This window comes from Oncorhynchus tshawytscha, linkage group LG19 (genome assembly GCF_018296145.1).
Source record: "Oncorhynchus tshawytscha isolate Ot180627B linkage group LG19, Otsh_v2.0, whole genome shotgun sequence".
NCBI lineage: Eukaryota > Metazoa > Chordata > Actinopteri > Salmoniformes > Salmonidae > Oncorhynchus > Oncorhynchus tshawytscha.
In genome coordinates, this window is record NC_056447.1 from 29,532,480 (window position 1) to 29,559,590 (window position 27,111).

The 27,111-nt window shown below is 41.9% G+C and overlaps 3 protein-coding genes across 6 annotated transcripts in view; 1 reads left to right on the forward strand and 2 right to left on the reverse strand.

Moving 5' to 3' along the window:
- The first annotated feature begins 354 nt into the window (after nt 1–354).
- On the forward strand, nt 355–10,931 carry LOC112218600 (ras and EF-hand domain-containing protein). Of its 4 annotated transcripts, XM_024379518.2 has the most exons (17): nt 355–976; nt 1,130–1,282; nt 3,359–3,449; nt 7,350–7,445; nt 7,625–7,702; nt 7,798–7,913; nt 8,008–8,076; nt 8,277–8,355; nt 8,483–8,547; nt 8,646–8,838; nt 8,924–9,022; nt 9,144–9,288; nt 9,364–9,445; nt 9,732–9,846; nt 10,054–10,167; nt 10,252–10,328; nt 10,411–10,931. In XM_024379518.2, exons 1-17 carry the CDS (start codon nt 666–668, stop codon nt 10,505–10,507), a joined length of 1,980 nt encoding a protein of 659 aa, XP_024235286.1. In that variant the 5' UTR covers nt 355–665; the 3' UTR covers nt 10,508–10,931. The 4 variants fall into 4 exon arrangements, with proteins under 4 accessions (XP_024235286.1, XP_024235288.1, XP_024235289.1 ...); XM_024379520.2 differs by lacking the exon at nt 10,054–10,167; XM_024379521.2 differs by lacking the exon at nt 1,130–1,282.
- LOC112218601 (small EDRK-rich factor 2-like) lies at nt 10,821–14,733 on the reverse strand. The gene is given in 4 exon segments (XM_024379523.1): nt 10,821–11,316; nt 11,846–11,951; nt 14,593–14,641; nt 14,644–14,733. Coding segments are annotated over 4 exon segments (303 nt in total). The 5' UTR covers nt 14,719–14,733; the 3' UTR covers nt 10,821–11,243.
- A 4,320-nt stretch (nt 14,734–19,053) lies between these two features.
- The window catches only part of LOC112218602 (peptidyl-prolyl cis-trans isomerase FKBP8), a 52,065-nt gene continuing 44,007 nt past the window's right edge, over nt 19,054–27,111 (reverse strand). Inside the window, exons 5-8 of the mRNA XM_024379525.2 lie at nt 23,089–23,267; nt 22,791–22,868; nt 19,616–19,750; nt 19,054–19,508 (exon numbers count right to left, since the gene is read on the reverse strand). Coding sequence (XP_024235293.1) covers nt 19,422–19,508; nt 19,616–19,750; nt 22,791–22,868; nt 23,089–23,267 — 479 coding nt within the window. The 3' untranslated portion in view covers nt 19,054–19,421. The remainder of the gene's footprint in view (nt 19,509–19,615; nt 19,751–22,790; nt 22,869–23,088; nt 23,268–27,111) is intronic.

The following is a 27,111-nucleotide window of genomic DNA, read 5'->3' on the forward strand; positions in this document are numbered from 1 at the left end:
TTTGAATATTGAAACAATGTTGCAAATGTCGGAGAGACAGACAGCAACGTTTATACAAATCTCCACTGTTGAAAACTAAATGTTAGTCTAAAAAGAAATGTGAGATAATGTCTAGATGCTTTTGATAGAGGAGATCAAGTTTATAAATTGCCTGGCTGAGCAGATGAGACAGTGGATTGCGCAGTCAGATGGAACAGAGTAAATAGGCATTTTAATGTCAGAGATTTAGCCGGTGGTAATTTGTGGAATAGACACCAGCTGGAATGCGGTTTTAACCAATCGTCATTCAGGATTAGACCCCCCATTGTATAAAATGTTAAATTTCTTCCTAGACGAGTTTCCTACTAGTAATTACCAGGTCGGAGGGCGTTTACATGTAATTTCCCCAGTCGTATATGGGACGCATGTGCAGTGTAGGCCATTTCGGACCAGCTGAGCCAATCAGTGGCCTTTTGATTGTATGGCAGTGAATAGAGTTCATGATTAGCGTGGGGAAAGTATTACCACCTCCAATTCTCAACTCTGGTTCGTGTCTTGTTGAAGATTTTGACCGCTGGTGCTGGATAAGGTGGGGATCAAATGGTCCAAGCTGTTGCTGGTCTATCGATCTTATTTTACACAAACTATTATTTCCCTTGTAACTTTTAAACTCCAAATACGGAGCCATGGACAGACCCAGCCTCGAGAGACTGTTTTCAGCGTGTGACATTAACAGATCTGGTGTGATTGAATACGAAGACTTTACGGTTGTTTGTCGAGAACTCAATGTGCCTGACGACGAAATCAGAACTTTATTCAACAAATTTGGTGCTAGTGCAGATGGATGTATCAATTACAGCAAGTTCTCCTCTCGGTTTCAAGAGGTTTCAGCAACGTTGGATTTCGCATCTTTTGGGGCTTCTCCTCAAAGTCAAGGGAGTCCTTGGGACGAGTTCCAGAGCAGGCTTGACGATGCAACAGGTTTCCTCTCAGGAAGGTATTTCTGGTGGTTGGTTGGTGTGAATAGTTTGACAAATTTGGACCTGCTCTAGTAGACTGCATGCAATATGTAGATATTAGTTCATCCCCCAGATTTTTCTAATTATGTACAATTTAGAAATGACTGTCCATCGTTTTTCTTCTACTTCAGACTGTGTGATCAATTGGCTGAGCTGTACCAAGCCATTTACTCCACCTCAGAACCTCTCTTGTTGCAACATTATGAGGGACTTGTTGATGCTCTTGTCAGTGAGAGCAAGGAACGCAGACTTGAGAGTGAGCAGGTGGAAACCAGTTTCAGAAGGTAGATTCAGTCATAGCAGCATAACTTGTCAGATTCCACAAGGGGTGGAAGAAATAATCTACCAAATGTATTACCTGAATATGTTATCTTCTCGCTCGCATTAGGTTGCCAAGGAATGGACCATTTTCAGTTAATTTGATCATTTATCTGTCTGTTACTGGATACACATATCTAATGTTCATGTTGTGGGATATCATGCAACAATGATCCAATCAAGAGCATGCCTATGCTCTTAATCAGTTTACTTTTACAAATATGAGTATTGATTGTGCCAGTAACCTATGCATCCCACAGTAAGCTGATCATCACACAATTGCATGTTTCCAACTACTGAATTATAACCATAGATATATGGGGGGTGAAGTTGGTTTTGCAGTCCAGAGACTGCATTTCACCCCAGCTGCCATTTCTCAAGTAGTTAGGACGTCTTAAATGAGTTGCTCTGCCGGATCTCCTTGTAAACTGAGTTGTCCCTTCATATATTTCCATTCAGGCCTATCCCCTTCATTTCTGCAAATGAATGTGCCTGTAAAAACCCAAATTCTGACACACATAGATGTTTACTAATCATTTTGCCATTCATTAAATCTTAAACTATGCAGAGCTCAGTCTTGTGCACCTGTGGTCTCCATTTATTTTATTTAACTAGTCAAGTCAGTTAAGAACAATTTCTTATTTACAATGATGGCCTACCAAAAGGCGAAAGGCCTCCTGCTGGGGATTAAAAATATATGACAAAACACACGAGACATTACATAAAGAGAGCCTTAAAACGACAACAGCGTGGCAGCAACATGATAGCAGCACAAAACATGGTACAAACATTGGGCACAGGCAACAGCACAAAGGGCATGAAGATAGAGACAACAATACATGGTGACGCAGCCACAACTGTCAGTAAGAGTGTCCATGATTGAGCCTTTGAATGAAGATATTGAGAACTGTTCAGTTTCTTGCAGCAAACTGAAGAGGAGCTACCCAGGGATGTGTTGGAGACTTTTAACAGAATGACTGGCAGAATGGGTGTTGTATGTGGAGGACGAGGGCTGCAGTAGATATCTCTGATAGGGGGGGAGTGAGGCCTAAGAGAGTTTTATAAATAAGCATCAACCAGTGGGTCTTGTGACAGGTAGACAGAGATGACCAGTTTACAGAGGAGTATGGAGTGCAGTGATGTGTCCTATTTTATTTATTTAACTAGGCAAGTTGGTTAAGGCAGCAGGTAGCCTAGTGGTTAGAGCGTTGGGCCAGTAACCGAAAGGTTGCTGGATCGACTCAAGCTGACAAGGTAAAAATCTGTTCTGCCCCTGAATAAGGCAGTTAACCCACTGTTCCTAGGCCGTCGGTGTAAATAAGAATTTGTTCTTAAGTGACTTGCTTAGTTAAATAAAGAACAAATTCTTATTTACATTGACGGTCTGACCCAGATGACACTGGGCCAATTGTGCTCCGCCCTATGGGACTCCCAATCACGGCCGGTTATGATAGCCTGGAATCGAACCAGGGTCTGTAGTTTTGCCTCTAGCACTGAGATGCAGTGCCTTAGACTGCTGCGCCACTCTGGAGCCCACCAATGGTGGCAAATCTGATGGCTGAATGGTAAAGATCTAGCTGCTTGAGAGCACCCTTACCTGCCGATCTATAAACTACGTCTCCTTAGTCTAGCATGGGTAGGATGGTCAGCAGAATCGGGGTTAGTTTGGCAGCTGAGGTGAAAGAGGAGTGATTTACAATAGAGGACACCAAGTCTAGATTTAACCTTAGCCTGCAGCTTTGATATGTGCTGACTCATGACTGGCTGGACCAAGTGTTGTCACCTGATTATGACAGAACACATTTAACTGAGTAGTGAGTCCTGCCCACTCATAGGAGACTACTAGATGAAAACACATGGGCAATTGATACAAATGGACCAGATGTGATTGGAACCAAAATGTGTACTTCTATGTGCCATGTTGCTGTAAACCAGATTTTCTGACTCGTTCCTTTTGCTGAACTAGTATTTGGGCAGTTGTATTGTCATTGACGACATCCAGGACAGACATGTAAATGGTATGCATCTCTGTGTGCCGACAGAACAGAGGAGCTCAACACAAGTCAGTTGGCAGAGCTGGAGGAGGACATGCAGCAGCAGCTTTCCCGTGTAGTGGACAGGGTGAGAGAAGAGGTAGGTGACATTCTGAGGACTGAGTTGTCAGTGTAGTACAGTGCTAATTCGCTCTGTAAAACTATTAAAACAAACATGGCAAGCAAATAACTTGAGCTGAGTCATTAAGAATGCATTGAAAACATACCTTCAAATGTATAAAGAATGAGAATTAATTAGGGTTTATTTAAGCAATAAGGCCTGAGGTGTGGTATATGGCCAATATACCATGGTTAAGGGCTGTTCTTCTGCACGATGCAACGTGGAGTACTAGGACACAGCCCTTTGCCATATTGACCATATACCACAACCCCCAGAGGAGCCTTATTGCGATTATAAACTGGTTACCAATGTAAATAGAGCAATAAAACTAAATGTTTTGTCATACCGGTGGTATACGGTCTGATATACCATGGCTTTCAGCCAATCAGAATTCAGGGCTCAAACCACCCAGGTTATAATGGGGCATGTGTTACACGACATGACCAAGTTTCTGGACACGTGCTGGTCGAACATCTCATTCCAAAGTCATGGGCATTAATTTGGAGTTTGGCTGCTATAACAGCCTCTACCCTTCTCAGACTTAACACTAGATGTTGGAACATTGCTGCGGGGAGTTGCTTCCATTCATCCACAAGAGCATTCGTGAGACACTGATGTTGGGTGATAAGACCTGGCTCGCAGTCGGTGTTACAATTCATCCCAAAGGTGTTCGACGGGGTTGAGGTCAGGGCTCTGTGCAGGCCAGTCAAGTTCTTCCACACCAATCTCAACAAACCATTTCTGTATGGACCTCACTTTGTGCACAGGGGCATTGTCATGCTGAAACGGGAAAGGGCCTTCCCCAATCTGTTGCCACAAAGTTGGACGCACAGAATCATCTAGAATGTCATAACATTTAAGATTTCCCTTCACTGGAACTAAGGTGCCTACCAAAACTATGAAAAACAGCCCCAGACCATTATTCCTCCACCAAACTTTACAGTTGGAACTGCATTGGGGCAGGTAGCGATCTCCTGGCATTCGCTAAACCCATATTACTCCGTCGGACTGCCAGATGGTGAAGTGAGTCATCACTCTAAAGAACGCTTTTCCATTGCTTCAGTCCAATGGTGGCGAGCTTTACACCAATCCAGCCGATGCTTGGCATTGCGCATGGTGATCTTAGGCTTATGTGCGGCTGCTCGGCCATGGAAACCCATTTCATGATGCTCCCGGCAAACAGTTAATGTGCTGACGTTGCTTCCAGAGGTAGTTTGGAACTCTGTAGTGAGTGTTGCAACCGAGGACAGACTGTTTTTACGCGCTATGCACTGTGGTCCCATTCTGTGAGCTTGTGTGGCTTACCACTTTACGGCTGAGCCGTTGTTGCTCCTAGACGTTTCCACTTCACAATAACAGCGCTTACAATTGACCGGAGTAGCTCTAGCAGGGCAAAATCTGATGAACTGACTTGTTGGAAAGGTTGCATCCTATGACGGTGCCACAATGAAAGTCACTGAGCTCTTCAATAAACCATTCTCCTGCCAATGCGTGTCTATGGAGATTGCATGGCTGTGTGCTCGATTTTTATACACCTGTTGGCAAAGGGTGTGGCTGAAATAGCCGAATCCACTCATTTGAAGTGGTGTCCTTGTGTATATACAGTGCATTCGGAAGGTATTCAGACCCCATGACTATTTCCACATTTTATGTTGCAGCCTCATTATAAAATGGATTAAATAAAACATTTTCCTCAATTTACACTATCCCATAATGACAAAGCACAAATAGGTTTTTGAAATTTTAGCAAATGTATGAAATTAAAAACTAATACTCTTATTTACATAAGTAATCAGACTCTTTACTATGAGACTCGAAATTGAGCTCAGGTGCATCCTGTTTTCATTGATCATCCTTGAGATGTTTCTACAACTTGATTGGACATGATTTGGAAAGGCACACAACTCTAAGGTCCCACAGCTGACGGTGCATATCTGAGCAAAAACCAAGCTATGAGGTAGAAGGAATTGTCCGTGGAGCTCAGACAGGATTGTGTCGGCACAGATTTGGGGAAGGATATCAACACATTTCTGCAATATTGAAGGTCCCCAAGAACACAGTGGCCATTCTTAAATGGAAGTTTGGAACCACCAACACTTTTCCTAGAGCTGGCCACCAGGCCAAACTGAGAAATCTGGGGAGAAGGGCCTTGGTCAGGGTGGTGAACTATGGTCACTCTGACAGAGCTCTAGAGTTCCTCTGTGGAGATGGGAGAACCTTCCAGAAGGACAACCATCTCTGCAGCACTCCACCAATCAGGCCTTTATGGTAGAGTGGCCAGATGGAAGCCACTCTTCAGTAAAAGGCACATGACAGCCTTCTTGGAGTTTGACAAAAGTTAACTAAAGGACTCTACGACCATGAGAAAGAAACAAGATTCTTGAAACCAAGATTGAACTCTTTGGAGGAAACCTGGAACCATCCCTACAGTGAAGCGTGGTGGCAGCATCATGCTGTGGGGATGTTTTTTCAGCGGCAGGAACTGGGAGTATCGTCAGGATCGAGAGTGAAAATGAACGGAGCATGAAGGATAACTTCAAACTGGGGTATCGGTTCACCCTCAACAGAACAATGACTCTAAGCACACAGCCAAGACCACACAGGAGTGGCTTTGGGACAAGTGTCTGAATGTCCTTGAGTGGCCCAGCCAGAGCCCGGACTTGAACCCAATTGAACATCTCTGGAGAGATCTGAAAATAGTTGTGCAGCGACACTCCCCATCCAACCTGACAGCTTGAGACGATCTGCAGAGAAGAATGGGTGAAACTCCCCAAATACAGGCGTGCCAAACTGGTAGCATCATACCCCAAAAAGTCTCAAGGATGTCAAAGGTGCTTCAACAAAGCACTGACTGAAGGGTCTTTTTAATCAAGTTGCAAAAATGCCTACATCTGTTTTTGCTTTGTCATTATGGGGCATTGTGTAGCTTGATTGGAAAGCGATTTCATCGATTTTAGAATAATGCTGTAATGTAACAATGTAAAAGTAAATGGGTCTGAATACTTTCCAATTGCACTAAAACGAAAGGGAGAATGTCCACTAAGTGTTATACTGCTCCCACCTAGACCTGTTTAATGAACAACCATCTTACAGATCAGATCGCATTCACACATCTCCAGAAGTTGCATAGCATGCACTCCACAGACGTTTTAACCATAGAACCAGGAGGGTACATTTGAATAATATTGTTTGTAATAGAATTAAATTAATTATATTTATGATATTACATTTGTTTTAAGACAGGCATGGCTGTTGAACCAGCCTTCATTATAGTAGGCCTAAGGGAGGGCTTGTGTTTTGAACATATGAAACGTAAAACAAGCCATTTTTACACGTCACTTACGAGGTTCAACAGTATTCACCAAGGTTCTCATCGCTGGTTTCATGATGGGCATGGACACGTAGCCTCCATCATGGAGGGGGTTTTACGCACGTCCAAAATGGGACCTGCATGGTTAAAATTGTGGGCCTGCCTACGAAGCATTCATAAAAAGGGAACGTCAACTCACTGTTTTACTCCTCAAATTGTTGCTTTGTCACTATGGGGTGTTGTGTGTAGATTGAAGGGGGGAAAAACATTCATCCATTTTAGATTAAGGCTGTAACACAACAAAATGTGGAAAAAGTCGGTCTCAATAGTTTCTGAATGTATAGTTGTTGGAAATTAAACCGTTTATTGCAAGAGCGGGGCTAGGCCAGGGACACTCCTTTCTGCACAATTCCTCTTTGCCTCTGCACAGGTGTTTATCCTCATGTGGTAGAGGGAGAACAGCAAGCTCAAACTCTTACAAAAGCCCCTCCTATATAGTTTTGTGAAAGCTCCCCCTTTTTTTCCAGAGCCAATGAGTAAAGTTCTCTCCTTGGGTTTCATGTCTGTAGGAGCGTAAGAAAATGGAGGGAGTCATGGATACACTCCAGAGAAGGCATGATAATGAAGTGGCAGATCTACATACTGCTGTGGACAGGTTGTTGAAGGTAGGTGTCATTCCTTTTGAAACTGTTTTTAAATAAATAAATAAATATTTTCCAGTCTTATCCTTTTACACTTCTCTATTTACCTCGTTTCAGGTAGTCTTAAGTGTGAATGTGATTTCAGGTGATGCATAATCACATTTATGATTCATGTGAAATAAATAGAAACATTTTCATTTTAGTGCCAAGATGAATCTGAACTCAACAATTCCAGGCAGGATGTTGACAAACTACACCACAAAATATGTGAACTGACTCTGGTACGTTGGATCAATTGAAGATGGACAACTATCTTGAGTTCCATTGACATTATTTCTTGTACACTTTCCAGTAATGTTCTGCATGCTCTCCTCAGGAAAATGAGCAGTTACGGACTTCGCTCGTCAAAGCTCAGACAAACATCTCCATTCTGCAGGTAGAGATGGACAAGCTGAAGAACATTTATGCAGACCAGAAACTTCAACATGAGAGGTGAGATCAGACTTCATTCTCAGGTCAAATGGATCAAGTCCAACTCTGTTGATTACAGGGCACAAATGTTGCATTTGTCAATTTGTTTTCACAGGGAAAGTGATGACCTGAAAAAGATGGTTATAGAATACCAGTCCTACTCCAGTCACATTGAAATACTCCAGTAAGTCTGTCTGATCCGATTGTTGGTTAGTATGCCCTTTCATGACGATTGTTTTAGCTGTATTGAAGTCAAGCATGGCTTTGAGTCATGCATGAACATCCGTGCAGTGCACATCTTATGCTCATTGTTAATGGAAGGTGACCGGCTAAAAGATTAGTAAAGCACATGACGTGTTCTCCACATTGACTGCTTCCTATTAGGGTCATGAACAAAAAGCTGTATGACAGCAATGATGACTTGCACTCTGCATTAATCAACGATGTGGCATCAAGTAAGAGGGTAAGTCTTGGTTGTTTTCACTGAAGGTAGACTCACATTTCCCCTTTATATTTACTTTTATATAGCATTGATAACACACTGCTTTAGTTTCTCTTTGTTTACAAAAGTGTTACAAATCTCCCCACAGCTATCCCCCGACAATGAAATTGCAGCTCGAAGAATGAAGCCAGTTCGACAAAGCACACTTATAAAGTACACATACTATTTTGTTATCCTAGAAATCTGGACCTATTGATTGATGTGAATTGACCACTTAACTCGTGTTTATTTTTTCATTATTTTTGGTCCAGTTCAGGGGGAGAGAACACAGCTGTGGACTCCAGTAAAAGGACCTACTCCCATGTAGCCAGCTGGGCTGATAGATACCTGGACAGTGGTGTGTCCCTGCCTATGGACGCTGAAAGCTCAGGCAGCGAGTCTGACAGTGACGTCTCGACAGAAACCGTACACCAGAGTTATTCATATGTGCCCTCAGACATTGAGGTAAGGGTAACCGAAAGGTTTGACCAACTATTTTTATTAGTATGTGTCACATGCTAATACATGAATTTACCTATTTCTGCACCAGATATCAGACGTAAGTCGGGCAACACTGTCTGTATCTCCCAGAAAAGCTCTCGCTATTGCGTCGTCCATCCGGAGACGCTTGTCTGCTTTCCCCATAAAGGTAAGGCAATGATCTGAGATTCCGTAAGACATTTTTATTGGGAGACTTATGTGGAATTGGCATATGCTTTTTGCATATCTGTATTATTCTTCATAACTATGTGATGCTACTTGGTCCTCAGCCAACCGACGCAGACATTGTTGACACTGGTGGCCCTGCTCCCATGTACCGGTTAGTTTTGGCGGGAGATGTAGGATCAGGGAAGTCCAGCTTTCTATTGAGGTTGAGTCTCAATGAGTTCAGGGGAGACATTCAGACGACTTTGGGTAAGTACAATTTTGTAATGTTATAATTAATGCAGAAAGTGCATTGGCCTTACCATTACACAATGTTGTTCTTAGGAGTTGATTTCCAAATCAAGAAGATGTTGGTGGATGGAGAAAAAACTAAACTCCAGATATGGGATACTGCAGGACAAGAGAGGTATGTTTGTGTACATTTACATTCGAAAAGCCTTGGTTACAGTCCTTATGGTGTTGCTCTAATTAAACAAATGCTGGACTGACTTAAAATAGTCATACCATTTTAGTTGAGCTGGCAAGCAAAAAATAAATACCTCTTGCCGTGGCTTTTGCATTGACATACTAAAAGCCTTAAAGGTGTGGTCCCATGTGTCCTTGGTGGGTGTGGCTGTTAATCTGAAGTGCTGCACAGATTCCAAAAGATCATGTAATGTCAATAGCAAAATGGGATTTCCCTGTTCCTGTAGGTTCCGCAGTATTGCCAGGTCTTACTTCCGTAAAGCCCATGGAGTCTTACTGCTGTATGATGTCACTTCTGAGAGCAGCTTCCTTAATGTCAGAGAGTGGATGGAAGAGATTCAGGTACCAGTCACAGTTGAGGGGTTTAATGGTCCATGGGATTTAAATAACTTGGAATGGGATTCCAAAATATTTACTAAACGGGTGTGTTATAGGCAGAAATGGTCTTAGCAGTATTTGGCGGAAAGCCGTAGTATGACAACTTTGGGCTTTAACACGTCTTTCAGCCAAATCAGCAACTTAAAGAACGAACTGCCCTTGTTATCCCAGGAATCTAGGGATGAGCAACTTCCAATGTGTGTGATTGGGAACAAAGTGGACCTGCGGGAAGATCGACCGGAGGGAAGCTGTGTCAGCACTGTTGACGGGGAAAGGCTGGCTAGAGTACAACCTCTCTTTACCAGTCAAAATAAGATGTTCATGGGTCTATCAACTAAATATTAATCACAATATTACCATATGTTTCAGACATACAATGCCCTGTTCTGTGAAACTAGTGCCAAAGCTGGAACTAATGTAGTGGAGGCAGTACTTCACCTGGCAAGGTAAGAATTGTGAAACACCCTTCCCATCCACTTCCGTGAATACCTGAACTTTAACGAAGAACTTTCCTCCCCCCCCCAACAGAGAAGTTAAGAAAAATGTGCAACTGAGACGGCAATCAGAATCACAGGTGAAGTTGAGTTTAAGTGGTCCAAAGACAGCTAACTGCTGCAGAGTATAACCATGGAGACTCATCACCAGAGGGAAATGCATCTGACTGGAGTCTAGGGGCTCCATTTTAGCACCACAGCATAGCTAAATATGTATAACAGAGGTGACTAAAGTTCGCTAAATGTATGTGTAATTCGTATTTGAATCTACATAGTCCGATCTTTAGCAATAGTCAACTCCTGATAAATGTATTAGTTCTGGACTCTCCTGAACGTATAAATGGGACTGTTGTATATCTTTCCGGAATTGACATTGAAAAGTAGTTAAGTTTTAGCTCAGTCTAGAGACTGCTGTGGTTAGAAACATGCAGAAATTAATCACGATCACATTTTACATTGGTGCTTTATTTCATGTTTGCTAATTGTATTTTTATTGATTAAAGATTCTGTACAGGTGAATTATAATTTGTTCGAATAAATCCTTTAATTTCATCAGCACTGTATATGCCAATCCTTAATATAAAAAGTAAGAATAAACAAAACCACTAGTTGCGTTATTTAAAATCTAGGAGGGAATACAAAAATACAGGATTGTTGTGGAGTCTGAATTTCTTGTTCTTTACATTGTAAATACTGATTTAACATTAGACCTTTTGAAATAGGCTTAAGCATTAGTCATTCAAAACCATTAATTTATCAAACTACAGTACAACCACAAAATTAAACTGGTTTTGTACCCCAGAGCATGGGCCAAAAAAAAAACCCTAGGTAACATCTTGAGAATCGTAGTTTAGGTTCTGTATCCTGCTATTTGGCTTTCTCGTCACTCGGCTTCGGGTCACTGGCTTTTTTCTGCTTCTGTTGCATTATCTCTGCATCCCTAAGGAAGACAAACAAATGAAATGGGTATCAGTCTGTTAATGTCATGTTTGGAAAATGTCCAAGCTTTACAAGACAATGATTAATGTACTTCGTTGTCCATGCAGTTTGTCCTTTTGCAGATATGAGACATATCCACCGGAAAATATTACAAACTTTTCAAAGCACTAGTAGTGTTTATATCACCTGAAGCCTGTGCAGAACCATGGAAATACGTGCAAGTATGCATGCGTCTAGTGCACATGCTTCAGGTGATACATCAATGCACTACCAGCGCTTTGATAAGTTGATGTAATTATACTTTCCTGTGAATATAGTCTCACATTCCAACCTGTAGAAGGGCCATCCGCACAGACAACCGATAACGATTTTATTCAGCATTCTTACTTGTGAAGGTTAAACTTTACTGATGCAAACGTTAACTTCAGCCCGACAATTCAACATCTGATCTTCAGGCTTGTCTTAACTGTGGACAACTCCTTACTATACCAGGAAAACGTCCTAATAGCCAAACTAGTTAATTGACTTACCTAAGCTTCCTCGCAGCTGCAGACATGCCATCATCTGCCTTCTTTCCCTTGTCATTACCTTGCTTTTTGGCATTTTTAGCACGAGCAAGGTCACGCTGATTTCCCCCTGAGAAAATCAATGTGTACTGTCAATTCAAGTTGCTGAGTACACAGCTAGCTACAGTTGGTTTACATACACTTGGTCGGAGTCCTTAACTCGTTTTACAACCACCCCAAATGTCTTGTTAAACTATAGTTTTGGAAAGTCAGGACATGTCATTTTTCCAACAATTGAGATTTCACTCGCAATTCCAGTGAGTCAGAAGTTTAGACACCAAGTTGACTGTGCCTTTTAAACAGCTTGGAAAATTCCAGAAAACAATCATGGCTTTAGAAGCTTCTGATAGGCGTCAATATGAGGTGGGTGTATTTCAACGGCTACCTTCAAACTCAGTACCTCTACACTTGACATCATGGGAAAATCAAAAGGAATCAGCCAAGAAAATTGTTGACCTCCACAAGTCTGGTTCATCCTTGGGAGCAATTTCCAAATGCCTGAAGGTACCACGTTCATCTGTACACACAATAGTACGCAAGTATAAACACCATGGCACCATGCAGCCGTCATACCGCTCAGGAAGGAGATGCGATCTGTCTCCTAGAGATGAACGTACTTTGGTGCGAAAAGTGCAAAGGACCTTGTGAAGATGCTGGAGGAAATAGGTAGAGAAGTGTCTATCCACAGTAAAAACGAGTCCTAATCGACAACCTTAAAGGCCGCTCAGCAAGGAAGCCACTGCTCCAAAACCACCATTAAAAAAAGCCAGACCACAGTTTGCAACTGCACATGGGGACAATAGAACAAAGAGAACTGTTTGGCCATAATGACCATTGTTGTATTTTGGGGGAAATGGGACGCTTGCAAGCTGAAGAACACCATCCCAACCGTGAAGCATGGGGGTGCTTTGCTGCAGGTGGGACTGGTACACTAGACAAAATAGATGGCATTATGAAGAAAAATTTGGGATAAATTGAAGCAACATCTCAAGACATCAGTCAGGAAGTTAAAGCTTGGTTGCAAATGGGTCTTCCAAATGGACAATGACGCCAAGCATACTTTTAAATTTGTGGCAAAATGGCTTAAGGACAACACATTCGAGGTATTGGGAGTGGCTATCACAAAGCCCGGACCTCAATCCTATAGAAAATGTGGGCAGAACTAAAAAAGCATGTGGAGCAAGGAGGCCTACAAACCTGACTCAGTTACACCAGCTCTGTCAGGAGAAATGGGCCAAAATTCACCCAACTTCTTGTGGGAGACTACCTGACACGTTTGACCCAAGTTAAACAATTAAGGCAATGCTACCAAATACTAATTGAGTGTATGCAAACTTCTGACCCACTGGGAATGTGGTGAAAGAAAAGCTGAAATAAAATCAGACATTCCACATTCTTAATATAGTAGTGATTTTAACTGACGTAAGACAGATTTTTACTAGGATTTAATGTCAGGAATTGTGAAACTGAGTTTAAACGTATTTGGCGAAGGTGTTTACTCAGCAACTCAAAGCATTACATGCCCACTACGCCCATGCCCACTACGCCCATTACTACATTACATGCCCACTACGCATATGCTTATTTTGTCCATCCACAACAGATGCAAATGAGGACATGCTGGTTGAAATATCAAAACTCTTAACCAACTAATTTACATATTCTGGTGACAGGTCGAAATACATAAAACATTCATACAGTTTGTAGAAACTTAACCATATTATCTGGATTATATATAGGAGTAGAGAACATGATTGTGTGACCCAAAGATCCAGGAAAATGACCTTGTGCTTTTCAGGTAAAATAACGCAATGCAACAGCAAGCTAGCTGCATGCTTCATGTGTTTCGACCTGTCCCCAAACTAATATAGTTGTGGTTCAGAGTTCGTTTTGATATTTAAACCTGCATGTCTAGATCGCGTCTGGTGTGTATGTACAAAATCAACATGCGGACAGGCGCGTGCCAAGTCTAGACAGCATGTACATGTATTTCTTAGTGGCCAGCTAGTGCCTCCTACAACTATGTACGTTGACGGTTTGGTAGCTAACCTAATAGTTAATATAAATAAATGTTTTATTGTGCTTGGCACTTGAGGGTTTAACTTACTAGGCAGCGAACGACCAAATATTTGTATACATATTCTACTAGCTACAGTATGTGTAGCTAGCATGCTAACGTTAGCTTGTTACCAACACATCAGGGGTGGGTAAAATCTGGAACGTTCCAACAAGAATCGGTTCCAAAAACGTCGTAAAGTACAAGGTTGCCAACAAACAACTCATACAAAGTAGCATGATCAATTCACCTAACTAGCTGCCGAATAGGCATCAACTCGACACGTATGCCAACAAACGTATGCGTTTGTTGGCAACCTTGTTATTTACATCGTTTTTGGTACAGATTCCTGTTGGAACGTTTCACATACCCACCCTCAAATTAGAGCCTTGTTATCAGGTAATAAATGGGAAAAGTAAAGCTACACTTCATGCTATTAATGTTTTTTTTTAAGTATGCTAACTTCAAAACCATGTTAGACTAGCTAACGTTTGACTTAAACATTTCAAACATAGCTAGTTAGTCACGTTGTCTGATGGCATTGCTTGACAGGCCAAGAAGTGAGATTCGTAGCTAGCTAGCCAAACTACCAACAAACAACGTTAGCCAAGTAACACAATCATAAAACAAATATATAATAATCGGATATACTCACTTGTCATTTTGTTTATGGTTTGTAGCTGACCGTGTGGAGAAGGATGCCAATCAACCAAGCCTGGCAGCTGTGCACCGACAATATTTGATGTTCGTCACGGCAATTGAACGCGTTGATACGCGACATCGCGAGAGTAGCTGCTTCTTTGAGGTTTAACGGCGGTTGGCATCCAATAAATGTTTCATTACTGCCACCTACTAGACTGGAGTACAACTCCCTTATACTTTGCTTAAAAATATATATGAACAAATACCCTACCATCTAACACTACACTCACAAAAAAATAACACCACCCTACTCCAATATTTAAATGTATTTAGTCCTACCTCGGGTCCACATCTTGAAAGGATGGGACACCACCACACCATGTAACTCTTCTGATGTCAAGTCTCTCACACCCAAATAACTCTCTGCAGCTGCCACCACAAACTACATTTTCTGTGACTTACGTTCCATCCCTGCAGTACAGTTCATAACCATTGCTATGAATGCTAAAAATACAATCTTACTGAAACATATATTACTTGTTGACCGATCCCTCTGTACTGGTACAGATCTACTGCACACCACTCCTCTCAGGATCCCTCCATCTTGACCCATCTTCCTCTACTTTCTTCACTGCCTCAGCATATGACAACTTCTGCACAAACCATGGAAACCTCAACCTGCCTCTCTCACACAGGATATTTCTGATCCCCAGCCCCAGGGGCACCCCTACAATGAACATCTACCACTACTTTCCCCAATGCTACACATTCCTTTGTCTCATGCTCTTCGGCAAAACTTCTCACACCAAGGAACCTCCCTCCTACACACTGCTACCACATGCCCACACCTGTCACAAGGTAATGTATTTGGCACAAAAGCACATACATGATAACTTATATATCCTAACATCACTTTTTCGGGCAAAGAATCAACATCAAAATTCAAAAGAACAGACAATGACTCTTCTGTTTCACCACTCATGCCACACTGTCTGCGAGCATCACAACTATTCAGTTGGTCAACTTTTACATTTACTGCTACCCCAGTAATCACTCCTTTCAATGGCGTCCTTTTCTTGAGAGCAAAACGATTCACATTTCTTGCCCCCATTAGTTTAACGCGTTGTGCCTTCTCCCTCTGACCAGCAGAAGCACAAACAATAACCACAAGACCACTTCTGGTTACCCTCACCGATTCCACAGCACCCAACTCTGTTTTCACCCACCCTGAAACCAAAAATGGATCAGCCAAAAGGCAAGGGTCCACTTTTCCCAAAAACTACTGTCACAGACTCTTTATCCTGACCTTCGGTGCAAGTTTCGGCTCCGAGAACATCACCACACCTACCACCTTTATTACTTCTCCCTAATTCTCTTCCATTTCTCCTTCTGTCTTCAGCTCACTCTGCTTATACTTTCTACCATTCTTCTCAAACTATCTCCCTTTTCCAGCCATTTTTAACCAACTTAAGCTCACCCTCTTCTTCAATCTCTCTTAAACCTCCTCTGCCTCTCTTTTTCCTTCCATTCCTCCTCCATATTCCAAATCAAATTTTATTGGTCACATACACTTGTTTAGCAGATGTTATTGTGGGTGTAGCGAAATGCTTGTTTCTAGCTCCAACAGTGCAGTAATATCTAACAATTTCACAACAATACACACATCTAAGTAAATGAATATATGGACCAGCAATGTCAGAGTGGCATAGACTAAGATACAGTAGAGTAGAATACAGTATATACATATGAGATGAGTAATGCAAAATATGTGAACATTATTAAAGCGACTAGTGTTCCATTTATTAAAGTGGCCAGATATATGAAGTATATGTACATAGGCAGCAGCCTGTGATGTGCTAGTGATGGCTATAACAGTCTGATGGTCTTGCGATAGAAGCTGTTTTTCAGTCTCTCGGTCCCAGCTTTGATCCACCTGTACTCACCTTGCCTTCTGGATGATAGCGAGGTGAACAGGCAGTGGCTCGGGTGGTTGTTGTCCTTGATGGTCTTTTTGGCCTTCCTGTGACATCGGGTGCTGTAGGTGTCCTGGAGGGCAGGTAGTTTGCTTCTGGTGATGCGTCTAGAGAGCCCTGCAGTTGTGGGCGGTGCAGTTGCCGTACCAGGTGGTGATACAGCCCGACAGGATGCTCTTAATTTTGCATCTGTAAAAGTTTGAGGGTTTTAGGTGCCAAGACAAATTTCTTCAGCCTCCTGTGTGGGTGGACCATTTCAGTTTGTCAGTGATGTGTACTCTGAGGAACTTGAAGCTTTCCACCTTCTCCACTGCGTTCCCTTCAATGTGGATAGGGTGTGCTCCCTCTGCTGTTTCCTGAAGTCCACGATCATCTCCTTTGTTTTGTTGATGTTGAGTGAGAGGTTATATTCCTGGCACCACACTCCCGGAGTACGTATACGTCTCCTTATGACAATACTGGACTTCTCCTGACATGCATCTTGCCTTCTCAAGGGACGCCATTTAACCGGCTGTCACAAATTCTGTACAATCAGCACAAACCCCTCGGGGTGTAGCGCTCAACAGCCCATCCCACTTTAAAAGCAGCTGCTTTGTCTTGATGTTCTTCTTTATCAAAAGCTACCGCAACACTTTTCCATTTCAAACAAGCCCGCTCTTCCAACCACCACACCATGTCTCACTGCAGGAGCAGCTCAAAAGCCAGTTTTTGCAGCTGAATTGTGTTATTGAAAACGAAAACTATTCTCGGAACAGTCTGCTACTCCACGTCGCTGATTGGTCAGTTCACAGTGCTGCTAAACCCTCGTTTCTGATTGGCCACTTTGCGAGGTGCACTTGGCTTTCAGTGTAGAATTTATAGCTACAGCAGTGGGGGTCAGTGCCTTTTAAGAAGAGTGAGGACCATTTTTTTTCATGAGCATGGCCTTATTTCTATTACAGCATATTGGATGACTGTCATCCATATTACATCCACTCAGTGATAGGTTTAGGCTTCTACATGATACTCAAATTTTCCCTATACCCATCATGAGGTTGCTACAACCTAGCCCATGAATGACAGTTTCTAATGTAGGTGCACACAGGTTGAGAGCAGTGGTGATTTTACCATGTAAATCTTGACGGGGCAAAAAAACAAATGTGGGATGCATGCCAGCAACGCCACTACACAACACTAAACAATACATTAATTGCACTATAACAGTGACAAACGGTGCCCACAAACTGTTAGGGCCTACATAGACCTGTCCCAACAGCAGTCCCAACATCTTACCACCACTACACCTTGCTATCAGTTGAGCCTTCTCTGGCAGCGAAACATTTCATTCAGCCTCATTTACTGCCTTTTAAAAAAACATAGCTGATATGGCTGACTTGCTTAAACAAATGTGGTTTCTATTGACAATTGAGATGTACAAACTATGCCATAAGGGGACGACAAGCGGATAAGAGGCGATCTGTAATTTTGATTAAGACATTAATGTGCGAGTTAGGATGGACGTAGTCAATCTAACGATTTGTTTAGCACTTTTGAAACATACAGCGGCAGAATTCAGAACATGGGCTGTTCTTACCTGTACACCAAGTCAGAACCGTTGGTTAAATAAAGGGGGCATTTAAGCAGACAATGAAGCTCTTACAATATTCAATGATTACATTTCTCTAAAACAGGTTATAGGTTACATTTGCACCACCAAGTCAGAATAGTAGATGAAATTAAGAGATAAATATACCAAATTTTTCAGGTGAGGCACATGGGATACTAACATCTTACTACACAATATACACTTAGTATTACTTTCTTAGCTACAGTATACGTATCTCCCTGGCATATTACATAATTTATGCAGCGGCATACAATACATTTTGGACTTACCTTGTTGTGCTGTGCTCACTTGAACAGGAAGGTGGCGCGGCAGTCCTTCGTGGGCAAATGTTGTCATCAAAATCTGGCATTCTTTGGATTCATGGGAACTCGGGGAAAAAACAAGGTTGAATCATGATGACGTCATTAATCTTCAGGCCGGATTTACAATTCCGAGGTTGACTGTTCAAAATGTATTTTCCCAGTCGGAGCTAATTTATTCCCGATTTACCCAGTTGACTTGAACTCACTTTAGTCAAGTTTTCGCAGTTCCGAGTTAACAGTTGTTTTGAGCGCTGCAAAAGTCATGCATCATTGACAGCATGGCCAATTTTTAATGTTCATCATTAACCCCTTAATCCCAGATTTGGGACCACACATCCACTTCACTGAATAGCAGGATAGTGATTGCTTTGCAATGCTTGCAGAGTTAGCCACTGTCACTGATTCCTTCCAAACCACTCATTGTTTTGTGATTTCCAACTTGTTATGTAATGGCCGATGAGAACCGATACGTTTTATCTATAATTTCTCTTCATTATTTCTCCTTCATAAGTAATGACTGGAATATAGCTATTAAAGTATACAGCTTAACTGATGTTGTTTCTGTATCAACAGACAGTACACTTTTATTTATTAGATTTTCCATTGACCTAGATACCGTTTATTGGGACACATATATCCTGTTATTACAGAAGCCCCTCATTCATTCAAGACATTGACCATGTGACTATTCCAGTCTTAGTTTTATACTAAAATGGATTCTATCACAAAGCTGTTTTGTTAAAAAAAAAAGACATTGCATACATTCTTCGGAAGAAGTGCCATTAGTTTACTCTGTTACACTCAAATAAACACAATCTGTGGTGCAAATGTTGGTGCTGCTACAGTATGTCAGTGAACGTTGATACAGGTTTAATCCATAGTTCAGTGCAGTGTTTTATTTATTATTCACAGCAGACACAAGTGAGTTTACTATTCATGAGCTGGACAGTTGCAGAAGACGTCAGTTTCTTGCAGTCAGAACCACTGACGTCACTAAACTGCCCAAGGCCACCACCAGAGCACCAAGCAGGAACTTCCATGAAATTCCCTGAAACACCAAGTGACGCAATGTCAAAAAACACTCATGTTTTTTTCCTACTTGTGAACTGAATTCAACTGAAACATTTCACTCAGGGAAAGTTCTCAGTGGCTTACAGGTGGCTTCTTGTTAGGAGTCAGAAATGGGGCAATATTGTCTCCAAGGAGCTGGGCAGGTTTGGCTTGCCACTTCTGGGTGTTTTTGCCTCCTGATTGCCTTTTCACTAGCTTTGACAGCTCAACATGGATGGCCTGGGAAGGGAAAGAGACAGACTGTAGTCACTTACCTTTAACCTCAATGTGAAACAAAATTCACAGGTGTCAGGTGTGTACTCATAAAGGACAATCTTATACAATACAATTTAGTATTTTAGCAGTGAACTATGCTAGGTGGATTGTCATTGAGAATGAGGTTGTAGTATAGGAGTTGACCAGTAGATGGTAGCATAGATCATATTAAATGCAACAATCTCAGGCTCAAGTCATAGTTGGACTTGATCAGTTTGAATTAGATCCCCTAATGTTGACATTCTTGACACTCACATTTTGTTTATCTTTCTAGCATAAAATGTAATTGTCAACCAATATTATACAACAAATATATGGCAGTTTCTTGTTAAGCCCTCACCAAAGTTGTCTTTTTAAATACATATTTTTATTATTTAATTTTCCTTGTTTCAGGTCAACATCACAAACAAATTGTATATATGTAGATATAAGGTAACATAAAACAGTGACGGTAAACAAAAACACACACACACAAAAAAAACAGATTTAAACATTCACTTTCCGTTCTCTGCTCTCTTACAATCTTCCATTACCCTTAACAATCTTTCTTTTCATTCAACCTGGAGTCAGCTTTCATTACATGCCTTTATTCATTTGCCTGTTGTGTGTGGCTGTAGTATATCAAAGAGTTCAGTTGTATCAACAGAAGACCCGTAGACTCACAGCCTTTTTTATATTAACACTTCTCAGGGTATCTGCGAGATTAGGGCGAAGAGATAGTTAAAAGGGTCATATAATATATTGGGTCTCCTTCCTTGTTCCTAAATATAGCACACATTTTCACCTGTGGCAGCACTTTAAAGATCTCACGTTACCACTGATTTATTGTGGGTGGCTGGTCTTTTATCCAGTTAAGGAGAATGCATTTGTGGGCCATAAAGAGTTAAGGAGATTGAGCTGTGCTAAGGTAAGTGAGGACCTGTTTCCGACGACACCCAGTACAAATAGCCATGAGTCCATTCTTATGGGACATCTGAACATGCCATCCAGCTCCATTTCTACATTTTCCCAGAAATCTTCCCATGTGGACATGGGTGTCATTTTCCTGCCTACACTTACAGCAGGTATCAGAGAATTCTGCATTCATTTTTATTACATATAATGGGAGTCCTATGAACCCTTTGCATATTCGCATATTGCATCTCTTGCACCTTATTGCAGGTGAACAGTCGGCCTTGAGCATAGCCTTTGTACAGTTTTGGATTTCTGAGCCTTTTCCCAGCTCTGTTTCTCATACCTTAGTCAGGGTACTTGAGCTACTTGCAACATTTGTGTGTATAGCAGCATAAAAGTAGGACATAAAGTGCTTAGGTCTTTCAGCTTTCTACAAGAGATTGTCAACTGGGGTTCATATTGGGTTCTGGGGGGAACACCATCTTAGATTCAATAAAATGTCTTACTTGCAGATAGCCAAAGAATTGTCTGTGTGGTACAGAAAATGTTTGTTGTATTTCCTGAAACGATAGCAATGGCTCAAAGTTGTCTTGTGTTTTGTAGTGTACTTAGTCTCACATTTCTTTTTATTTAGTAGGGTCTCGGTAGCCTAATCGTCATTGTTCATTCTAGTGATACTGAAATTACAGTACTGGTTAGATTTTTTTTATAGGACTTAAATTAATAATGAGATTTGATGACAAAAGCTCTGGTCAAACAAAAGATTGATGTTCTTTCTTATCAAGATGATTGCTTGATAATAATGGGATATTTCTGGTAGGCAGTGTCGATAGTGCAAAAAGGCTTTTATATGTCATTTGGATTCCGAATGTTTCTGCTTTTCAATTCCTTACCTACTCAGCTAAATGAGGTCTCTGGGGGTAAAGATTGTTTTATCCACCATCAAGGCAAGGGTGTAATTACCAAGGCAGCAGATATTTTAGTTTTGTCTAGACAACAGTGTCTCGCCACCACCAGTGCACACTTCAGGTCAAGCCAAATAGGGCGATGGCCACAGAAAAGCACATTCAGAGCATGGTTTAAAAACAAAAAAACAAACACACAACACTCAGAATTATACCGACAAGGGCAAACATTTCTACATACAAAAAAGTAACACTGAGTTTTGTGGGGGGGGCATAATGATATTATTAACTAACTGTAGGCCCTCATTGCAACTTTAATCCTAATGGAGGACTTAAAGGTGTTAAATTAATGAAAATGTTGATTTGCTTTATTAGTGTGAGATCAGTGTTTCCGGACAGCTCTAATCTTTGTGGCTGAGTGGAGAATTTTGCAGACAGCAATAGGAGCAAGACAGAACAGGTCTTCACTGTGGCTATAGAACTAACATTACACAATGATCTTTGCAAAGTGTCTGGGCTCTAGTACCTTTGGTTGACTTTTCTTTGCTAAACGATATTGTGCCCATGCGCAAAATCTGAGGTGAGTTTTCAGTCTGCAGTTTTTTCTGGTCATGGAAAAACATTTAATTCCACATGTTCTAGTCTAAACCAATACAGAGGCAGAATCTACCATAATTGTTTTTGAAGCACACACCCATGATACGTTTTGGGGGAATTTTCCATGACTGGGTCTTCATATTCTAAGATTCTTAGCTCTTGTCAAGTAAACATGCTGTGTGACAAAGTAGAGTGACAACTGGGAATGTAGTTTCCAATTCAAGTTCACTACTTTAAGTTCTGTAAAATACAACACAAACCGATGGCCAACAGCTTCTTTTTTGGCATTACTTTGACTTTGGCGTTATTGGGCTATAGTACATACTATAGCCCAATAACGCTGTTAACTAAGGGTGAACTGTGAGTCACACTACTCCAGACATGATTTAAGAACTTGTTGAGTATTGTACTGTATCATTTTATTTCCATCACATCTCTTGCCTAGTGTCAGCTGAGACAATGTCTTTTTGATTGGGAAATCATTTCAGGGACCTGTAGTGGACATGGATCCTTGATCTGTTTGTGGGGGGTTGGATTTCACTAGCAGGCTAGGGAGAGGTGGAGGTGGTGAGAACCTAGAGATGTGCTCATTTAGATGTCTATCTCACCTTGGTGGACGGCTCCAGTTTCAGAGCCTTCTTCAGTATCTCCATGGCCTCCACGTATTCGCTCTTGTCTGACAGAAGCTGCAAACAGATTGCAAACTCTCTGAACAGCTAAATCAACATCATCCTTCAGTAGTATACTATACATGTTTCAGTTGTACATGTTGATTTGCAGTAAATCTTTACACTCATATAAATATCTGAATAGGGTTATGTAACAGAATTATTAATGCACCCAGGCACTGTAGACTAATGACAGTGGGTTGAAGGTGAGGTAATGTGATGTTAGTGTGTCCCTCACCTTTCCTGTTCTGAAGAGGGCTTTGACATTTTGTGGGTCCAGGGACAAAACATCCCGGCTGGTGTGTAGTGCGTCGTCGTACTGCTCCAGTTTCAGCTGAGCCGCTGCCAGGTTGTTGAGACACTTCACCCGGTAGTCCTGCACCTCCTCCCCCTCCTCCAGCACAGCACTTCCACCATCTAGGGGAAACAGGCCACACAGCCTCTCACACCTGGGCTATTGTTATGTATATGTATTGGGAGCCCCAGTCTTTCTAGGTTTCAGGGAGAATTATATACTTACAGAGGAACTGAACGGAGGAGTGACTGGGTATTTGATGTACTAAGGACATCTGTATGTTTGTTTGCCACAGTTATAAAAATCCACTGTTAAAGGCCTAGTGCAGTCAAAAACGTGATGGCCCTGTATTTTATATACACTGAGTATACCAAACATTAGGAACACCTTAGTATTAGAAAAATAAGAGTGAAGAAAAAATATTGACCAGATAAACTAAAGTAAAAAATAAAACAGCTACAATAACAATAACAAGGCTACAGTTTTAGTCAGAAGTTTACATACACTTAGGTTGGAGTCATTAAAACTCATTTTTCAACCACTCCACATATTTCTTGTTAACAAACTATAGTTTGGCAAGTTGGTTAGGACATTTACTTTGTGCATGACACAAGTCATTTTCCAACAATTGTTTACAGACAGATTATTTAAAAGATAATTCACTTTATCACAATGCCAGTGGGTCAGAAGTTAACACACTAAGTTGACTGTGCCTTTAAACAGCTTGGAAAATTCCAGCTTCTGATAGGCTAATTTACTTCATTTGAGTCAATTGGAGGTGTACCTGTGGATGTATTTCAAGGCCTACCTTCAAACTCAGTGCCTCTTTGCTTGACATCATGAGAAAATCAAAAGAAACCAACCAAGACCTCAGAAAAAACAATGTAGACCTCCACAAGTCTGGTTCATCCTTGGGAGCAATTTCCAAATGCCCGAAGGTACCGCGTTCATCTGTACAAACAATAGTACGCAAGTATAAATACCATGGGACCACGCAGCCGTCATACCGCTCAGGAAGGAGACACGTTCTGTCTCCTAGAGATGAACGTACTTTGGTGCGAAAAGTGAAAATCAATCCCAGAACAACAGCAAAGGATCATGTGAAGATGCTGGAGGAAACAGGTACAAAGGTATCTATATCTTCATAGTAAAACGAGTCTTATGTCGACACAACCTGAAAGTCCGCTCAGCAAGGAAGAAAACACTGCTCAAAAACTGCCATAAAAACGCCACACTACGGTTTGCAACTGCACATGGGGACATGTGCAGTTGCACATGATCCTCAACACTGGGGCCCCACAAGGGTGCGTTCTGAGCCCTCTCCTGTACTCCCTGTTCACCCACGACTGCGTGGCCACGCACGCCTCCAACTCAATCATCAAGTTTGCGGACGACACAACAGTGGTAGGCTTGATTACCAACAACGACGAGACGGCCTACAGGGAGGAGGTGAGGGCCCTCGGAGTGTGGTGTCAGGAAAATAACCTCACACTCAACGTCAACAAAACTAAGGAGATGATTGTGGACTTCAGGAAACAGCAGAGGGAACACCCCCTATCCACATCGATGGAACAGTAGTGGAGAGGGTAGCCAGTTTTAAGTTCCTCGGCATACACATCACAGACAAACTGAATTGGTCCACTCACACAGACAGCATCGTGAAGAAGGCGCAGCAGCGCCTCTTCAACCTCAGGAGGCTGAAGAAATTCGGCTTGTCACCAAAAGCACTCACAAACTTCTACAGATGCACAATCGAGAGCATCCTGGCGGGCTGTATCACTGCCTGGTACGGCAACTGCTCCACCCTCAACCGTAAGGCTCTCCAGAGGGTAGTGAGGTCTGCACAACGCATCACCGGGGGCAAACTACCTGCCCTCCAGGACACCTACACCACCCGATGTTACAGGAAGGCCACAAAGATCATCAAGGACATCAACCACCCGAGCCACTGCCTGTTCACCCCGCTATCATCCAGAAGGCGAGGTCAGTACAGGTGCATCAAAGCTGGGACCGAGAGACTGAAAAACAGCTTCTATCTCAAGGCCATCAGACTGTTAAACAGCCACCACTAACATTGAGTGGCTGCTGCCAACACACTGACAGTGACACTGACTCAACTCCAGCCACTTTAATAATGGGAATTGATGGGAAATGATGTAAATATATAAACAATGCTACCTTATATAATGTTACTTACCCTACATTATTCATCTCATATGCATACGTATATACTGTACTCTATATCATCGACTGCATCCTTATGTAATACATGTATCACTAGCCACTTTAACTATGCCACTTTGTTTACATACTCATCTCATATGTATATACTGTACTCGATATCAGCTACTGTATCTTGCCTATGCTGCTCTGTACCATCACTCATTCATATATCCTTATGTACATATTCTTTATCCCCTTACACTGTGTATAAGACAGTAGTTTTGGAATTGTTAGTTAGATTACTTGTTGGTTATTACTGCATTGTCGGAACTAGAAGCACAAGCATTTCGCTACACTCGCATTAACATCTGCTAACCATGTGTATGTGACAAATAACATTTGATTTGATTTTGATTTGATTTGAAGATTGTACTTTTTGGAGAAATGTCCTCTGGTCTGATGAAACAAAAATAGAACTGTTTGGCCATAATGACCATCGTTATGTTTGGAGGGAAAAGGGGACGCTTGCAAGCCGTAGAACACCATCCCAACCGTGAAGCACGGGGGTGGCAGCATTATGCAATGTGGGGGTGCATTGCTGCAGGAGGGACAGGTGCATTTCACAAAATGGGTCTTCCAAATGGACAATGACCCCAAGCATTCTTCCAAAGTTGTGCCAAAATGGCTTAAGGACAACAAAGTAAAGGTATTGGAGTGGCCGTCACAAGACCGGACCTCAATTCTATAGAATATTTGTGGGCAGAACTGAAAACGTGTGTGTGCAAGCAAGAAGGCCTACAAACCTGACTCAGTTACACCAGCTTTGTCATGAGGAATGGGCAAACATTCCCCCAACTTCTTGTGGGAAGCTTGTGGAAGGCTACACGAAACATTTGACCCAAGTTAAACAATTTAAAGGCAATGCTACCAAATACTAATTGAGAGTATGTAAACTTCTGAACCACTGGGAATGTGATGAAAGAAATGAAAGCTCAAATAAATCATTCTCTACTCTTATTCTGACATTTCACATTCTTAAAATAAAGTGGTGATCCTAACTGACCTAAGACAGGGAAGTTTTACTAGTATTACATTTCAGGAATTGTGAAAAACTGAGTTTTTAAATGTATTTGGCTAAGGTATATGTAAACTTTAGACTTCAACTGTATATACAGGGGGTAATTGAGGTAATATGTCCATGTAGGTAGGGGTATGCAAAGATTATAAACAGCGAGTAGCAGCAGTGTAAAAAAAAGGGGGGGTAATGCAAATAGCCATTTGCTTAGCTGTTCAGCAGTCTTATGGCTTGGGGGTAGAGGCTGTTCAGAAGCCTTTTAGACCTAGATTTGGTGCTCCAGTACCGCCTGCCATGAAGTAGCAGAGAGAACAGTCTATGACTTGGGTGGCTGGAGTCTTTGGCAATTTTCAGGGCCTTCCTCTGACACCGCCTGGTATAGTGGTCCTGGATGGCAGGAAGCTTGGCCCCAGTGATGTACTGGGCTGTACGCACTACCCTCTGTAGCGCCTTGCGGTCAGAGGCCGAGCAGTTGCCATACCAGGCAATGATGCAACCAGTCAGGATGCTCTCAATGGGGCAGCTGTAGAATATTTTGAGGATCTGAGGACCCGTGCTAAATCTTTTCAGTCTCCTGGGGGAGAATAGGCGTTGTCGTGCACTCTTCACAACTGTCTTGGTGTTTTTGCACCATTATAGTTTGTTGGTGATGTGGACACCAAGGAACATGAAGCGGGCAGATGTGTTGTTGTCTACCCTTTTCACCTGGGGCGGCCCGTCAGGAAGTC

What these genes read in the sequence shown, in the direction of transcription:
- LOC112218600 (XM_024379518.2), top strand. Translation starts at nt 666, where the DNA reads ATGGACAGACCCAGCCTCGAGAGACTGTTTTCAGCGTGTGACATTAAC. An exon ending in CGACAAAGCACACTTATAAA is followed by an intron (nt 8,548 to 8,645) that starts GTACACATACTA and finishes TTTTTGGTCCAG; the next exon opens with TTCAGGGGGAGAGAACACAG. An exon ending in AGTGGATGGAAGAGATTCAG is followed by an intron (nt 9,847 to 10,053) that starts GTACCAGTCACA and finishes TTGTTATCCCAG; the next exon opens with GAATCTAGGGATGAGCAACT.